This window comes from Phaseolus vulgaris, chromosome 3, assembly GCF_000499845.2.
Source record: "Phaseolus vulgaris cultivar G19833 chromosome 3, P. vulgaris v2.0, whole genome shotgun sequence".
In the NCBI taxonomy this organism is placed as follows: Eukaryota; Viridiplantae; Streptophyta; class Magnoliopsida; order Fabales; family Fabaceae; genus Phaseolus; species Phaseolus vulgaris.
The window spans coordinates 8,461,247-8,467,021 of NC_023757.2; the positions used below are offsets into that span (position 1 = coordinate 8,461,247).

Consider the following 5,775-nt stretch of genomic DNA (forward strand, 5'->3'; position numbering starts at 1 on the left):
TAAAGCAAAGTTCCATCCTAAAACAATTATTTTTAAATCAATTATGCAAATTAAATTAAATTAAATACACATAATAAATGAATATTTACATATCAGCACAAAAGTAGACCAGATTTAAGAGGATTACACAAACACAACTTCGTGTAAAGAAATCATACTTTTAAAAGACTTCTTTTGGAAGTAGTGTTGTAATTCACAACTTTAAATTAAAATTATAAACTAAAATGTGATCTTGATGTCATGGTTTATATTTTTTTGAAAAAAAAAATGAGAAAAAATATATTTTAAAAATGTGTTGTATTCGACCATATTTTTATTATTTTAAAAAATAAATTGATTTTTTAAAAAATAAATATTGAAAAGAAATATAAGATTGAGAAGTCGAAATTTCAATCACGTTTTGTTAAACGCAAAATTAAAGAGGAAAACAAAAAGAAAACACGTTCGAGGGAAATCGTGATTTTATTATTAGCAAGTTAGTAAAACAACAAATTCAAATAGACCAAATTGTTTTAGTAAACACGAGTTAAATAAAAATTAAAAAATCGAGTTATTAAACGTGATTTTAACAAATGTATTAAATTTAAAAAATCGTGATTAAAAGATGGTTTTAACAAAAAAAAAGAATTTAAATTAAACAGTACATATATAACAAGTGCTGATTTAAAACATGACAATTTGTCCTATTCATAATTTTTTTGAAATCCATCCACTTTTGACAATTCTAAAAGAATACCCTCTAAAAACAAAATAAACGCAGTCAGATAACGAGGCAAAAAAGAACTGTACCTTTGTCCAAACACTGATCTCAGATATAGAAGAACGTGACACGTTAAATACGCCCCACGTTATTAATACATTGCACATTTTGAAATAACTGTCTCAACTCTCCGTAGTCTCATTTTAAGACCACGCAAAAATCTTTCAATTCTAAAATTCAAGTTTCTGTTCAAAGTTTTAAAATATTAAGCTTTTATGCTTTCAAAGAAAAAAAAAATAAACCCATTAAATACTTGATATGTGATGAAAAGGAACTTGAGTGTGAAGACCTTGTTAAGAAGTTATTGCACACATGAAAGCTAATAAGTATCCGCCAGTTTGAAATCCTACGAGGCTGCAATATTCACTAGTGGAGCAACACAGGGACATGCACTGTAGTCATTGTCTAAAAAATTAAAAATGGCTTGGCTATGGCAAGCAAAACCAAAATATTTTTGTCGAGTGATGGGTAGTTTTCTCCTTTTTTTCAGTGTCACCCAACAATAATTTGGAGGAATATTATCAAAATTAAGATGTAAAAACTCAAAATGGGATGGCGCCTAGATTGGTATCAATTACAGTTATAAACATTGAATCCAAACCCAATAAAAAAGCTCAAAGTATTAGACATCCCACGAAACAAATTCCTACTATAATTTTAGCCATCAAGATGTGTCCCTAATAAACCAGAAAACATAAAAACATAAAGCCAATTTGTCTCAGAAGAGGACCAAAAAACAAACTAGATAATATTCACCCCTGCATCCAGAATTACGAATCCACAAGACTCCCAAAAAGCACTAAGCCTGCGAAGATATACATTCATAAGGAAAAAAATCAGATAAATTCCATAAAACATACATCATTTCCCGATTGAAAAAAATCAGAAAGCCAACAAATAGGTATATTATGATGATATATAAACGAATTTTTAATTTAGGATTAAGCGGTTAACGAGATAAATGCATGAATTCAAGCAGCTTGTATAACGCACAGTGAATCTCAACACCCTCCATATAAAAGCATTTTTAATCAATATTCCCAATGCTCATAAAATAATGCAAAAAAGAAATCAGTACGTACCTTGTTGGCTATGTTGTTGGAAAGCCAGTCCAAACCCTCATAAAGACCCTCCCCAGAGGTTGCACAGGTGCTCTGGATGTACCTGAAAGTAAAACAGAAGTATGTTAAATTTCACAAAGATTGCTTTCAGTTCTAGTCAAGGGTGTTGTTGTGATCAAAATATTTACCAGTGGCGTTGTCTGAGAGAGTGAAGACCCAGCTTGTCAGTAATTTCAGCAGCATTCATTGCATTGGGAAGATCTTGTTTGTTAGCAAATACAAGCAATACTGCATCTCTCAGTTCATCCTGAAAAGATAATTGAAATTAACTTTTGAAAAATCATACCATTTCATCACAAGATAATAGAAGGCAAAAGTAAAGGCGTCAATGAATCAGGTCATAATGTCATTATTTACATTAAGGTAAAGCTAAACAGGCCAAACAATAAGAAGCTATCTTCCAAGGGAGCTTAAGTAGTATGAACTGACAACTAAACTTAGAAATATACCACAAGACATTAATTACAGACATTACAATCCCATAAAAACAGGTCAAATAAACTAAGTAATTATAAATAAAAATGCTCTGTTGTGAACACCTCTTAGAAATAGGAAAACACCCATTTTTTTTATTCAAAAAAACATCATTTGGAAAACTAATATAGCATCACTAAAAGCGTAGTATCTGCAGCAGCATAGTCATATCAATAGAAGAAACAGAAAAAATGCACACTGCATCAGTTTGAACAGTTCTTTGTTTCCAAAATATCAAATAAGCAATGATATATACATATTTACATCAACAAACAGAAAAACTCCTTTTAGATTTAATATGATAATTAAAACTCAATCTTCAATAGTTTATAACTTTACCGAATTCGGTGATCTTACATCTCATCTACAAGTGAAGGAAATTATTGTTCAGGTGAGTACAAAGAAAACGAGTGAGGATAGAGAAATTTTGAAATTGGAACTAGCAAGAAAAATTTAGAAATTGTTTCCTAAAGTTGACTTTTCCCTGTTCTTTTACTTCACTGTCTAAACCCAAACAAGAAAATATTTCTAATTTAAAATATTTTCCCTACTTTTTTCTCTTGCATCCAAACATAGGGCAAATGTCAGATGAATCTATAAGCAGAAAAAAAGTGGCCTTTGAGTGGCTTCGACTACCCAACAATCTGTAAAAAAAATTGTGTAATGAAACTAAAAACAGATTAGGGCTGGACATAATTTACAAAAGAAGTCGCCCTTCTTCCTTTTGTTAGTGCATCTTTCTCTTTCTCCCATGCTTCTATTTCCATTGGTCAACAACCAACCACAGCTCATTTTTTACTAAGAAAGTCTCTCCATCATCATAGAGCAGAGTGACGAAGTCAACCCTATGCTATGATGACTTTGGTATATTTCCCATGTCTTTCTTGGTTGATAAATCCAACCGTAGATTTTCAACAAACAAAAGTCTTTCTTCACTTTTCAGAGAACAAGAAAGTTTTCTTTATATAGATAACCAATCCATTTTCAAATATAGTTGGAGACTTTACCCAAGAATGGGTTAAAATAAATGGAAAGATAGGAACATGGAAATAGATCTGATACCAAAACAGACAACCTATTTTAATTGTTGTGCTTTCTAACAGGAACAGACACGAAAACATAGATATGAAATAATTTGACCCGAAGAGCCAACCTAAATTGACTAGTACCTCATTCAACATCCTATGCAACTCATCTCTGGCCTCAACAACTCTGTCCCTGTCATTGCTGTCTACAACAAATATCAGACCCTGTGTGTTTTGGAAGTAGTGCCTCCACAAGGGACGAATCTGCAAAAGAAAACATGTGTATTAAGCTACTGACCTCTAAGACACATATAACTCAGCACCTTGAAGGCTTTATCAAGACATTGTCAAGAATGTATAAAGATCAAACTTTACACCTTGTCTTGGCCACCAACATCCCAAACAGTGAAGCTAATATTCTTGTATTCCACAGTCTCCACATTGAACCCTTAAACAATTAAGAGAAATAAAAATAAGAAAAAATACAATTGAGAACAAAAGCACAGATGAGCTTACAATTTCACCTAATTACTTTTGTAACAAAAATAAGTATAGGAACTCTGTAGATTGTATTTAGTATGCTTGAGGTTCCAGATATGAACAGTTAATAGTTCGTTATAGTAGTATCAAAAGTTAATTAGAATAACTATGCAGTTAATTAGAGATCATGGAAGGACTGAGGATCTGGTTAGGGGTAGAAAAGGAGTGACATTCTGTCCTGTATCAATTGGGAGCTGAGAATGATCTCTGTTGTAGAAAGAGGAAACCTTGGAGGAGAGACTTTTTACCTTGCTCTTTTCATTTTCAATTAAGAAATACAACATTACTACTTTTCTATTTTCTTCTCAGGGTTCCTATAAGACTAACATGAGGTAGTGAGCGATAATTGTTATAAAACATTACCCCGATTTCATATAGCGCATCACAAACTGACGAATCTCTGAAATAACCAACATCATTTCATATCATATCTCAGTCTTCAGTTTTTCAAGGTTTCATTACAGATTCAATAATTTATTATTCATCTTAAAAGTGTAATAAGCTCTGAAATCAGTTATTTAACTAATTTAGTCCTACTACAAGTTGTTACTAGATCAATATTGAAAATGTAAGCAGATTAAAATTCTATTGGGGATATATTACACACACATATATTATATGATATAATACAACCAAAATCAAAATCAAAATCGGAAAACTTACCAATAGTAGGAATTGTTGTAACGATCTCTCCAAGTTTGAGCTTGTACAGGATGGTGGTCTTACCAGCGGCATCAAGACCAACCATCAGAATTCGCATTTCCTTCTTGGCAAAAAGCCGACTGAAAAGCTTGGTGAATGTCAACCCCATTTCTCCTTCAGCTAGCGGATCCCTACATTAACAAATTGCACGGAACATAAACAGAACCGAACTTTTTTCCGCAGCAAAATCTTAACCAAATCATTTCATTCACGCAATAAACAAATCCCAAAAATAATAGTACAAAATCAAATTAATTCAACATTAATTAATTCGTCGACAGACAACCAAATCAGCGACACTGGACTCGGTCAGATCTCAAGCCAGGCAACAAAAACAGCAACAAGCATTTTGATCCGCCCCACCGCAAAATCATCACACGGAAACCGAAACGGATCGCAAAACGAAAAACGAAACCAGGAACTTTACACGACGCGGATTGAGAAAAGAAGAACGATCTGAACATCCAGGTCCCGAAACCCTCAGATCGAACGATTCGCATATATTTCAAACAGCGGCAAAAGCCAAAAGCATCGAAGTAAACGATAAAAGCAAATCCCAAATTGAACAGCGAAAAAGATGAAAACATGCAAGCGATACAAAGCATCGAAAAGAGAAATGATATTAAGGAAGGAGGAAGAGAAGAGATTGGAGAATTTGAAATTACCTTGAGGGATCTCGAACCAGAGAGCGTAGAGAGAGAAAAAAAGAAGAAGAGAGAGAAGCGAAGAATGCTTTACAAAAACGCAAAATGGAATGAAAGGGGGTTTTATAGCAGAGACAAGAACGGGGGTACCCGAATTATATGCGCGTTTTGTATCAAATAACCATTGCACCCTGCAAATTGCAATGCATCTCACGCTTAATTCTTTCGAACATTCCAAAAACGTAATGCCCCTTTTAAATAATTCAAATTCAAATACCCTAAACTAACATCTCTAATTTCAATTTAATCCAATTTTTTCATATCATAAATTATTATAATGTGTTAAATTAAAACCATTTTTATAATTATTTATGTTTAATACGTTTATATAAATATGTGCTGTGTTATCACTTAATTAGAAATTAATTGAATAAAATTATTTTACTATTATAATTGTTTATATATTATACATAAAAATATTTTTAATTGATTCCAAATTAATTTAGGTA

The 5,775-nt window shown here is 32.2% G+C and overlaps 1 protein-coding gene across 1 annotated transcript; it reads right to left on the reverse strand.

Annotated features, from left to right (window-relative positions):
• Positions 1 to 1,295: 1,295 nt before the first annotated feature.
• LOC137806552 (ADP-ribosylation factor 2) lies at positions 1,296 to 5,497 on the reverse strand. The gene is made up of 7 exons (XM_068606748.1): positions 5,288 to 5,497; positions 4,584 to 4,753; positions 3,758 to 3,828; positions 3,525 to 3,644; positions 2,010 to 2,128; positions 1,843 to 1,924; positions 1,296 to 1,565 (listed from the first exon to the last, which is right to left on the reverse strand). Exons 2-7 carry the CDS (start codon positions 4,729 to 4,731, stop codon positions 1,560 to 1,562), a joined length of 546 nt encoding a protein of 181 aa, XP_068462849.1. The 5' UTR covers positions 4,732 to 4,753; positions 5,288 to 5,497; the 3' UTR covers positions 1,296 to 1,559.
• Positions 5,498 to 5,775: the final 278 nt, after the last annotated feature.

Bases quoted from the DNA above. Each gene is read 5' to 3' on its own strand.
- LOC137806552 (XM_068606748.1), bottom strand. From the start codon at position 4,731: ATGGGGTTGACATTCACCAAGCTTTTCAGTCGGCTTTTTGCCAAGAAG. The intron at 3,645-3,757 runs GTGTAAAGTTTG...TTTCTTTTGCAG, and splicing joins ATGTTGGTGGCCAAGACAAG to ATTCGTCCCTTGTGGAGGCA. The intron at 1,925-2,009 runs GTAAATATTTTG...TTTTACTTTCAG, and splicing joins TCTCTCAGACAACGCCACTG to GTACATCCAGAGCACCTGTG.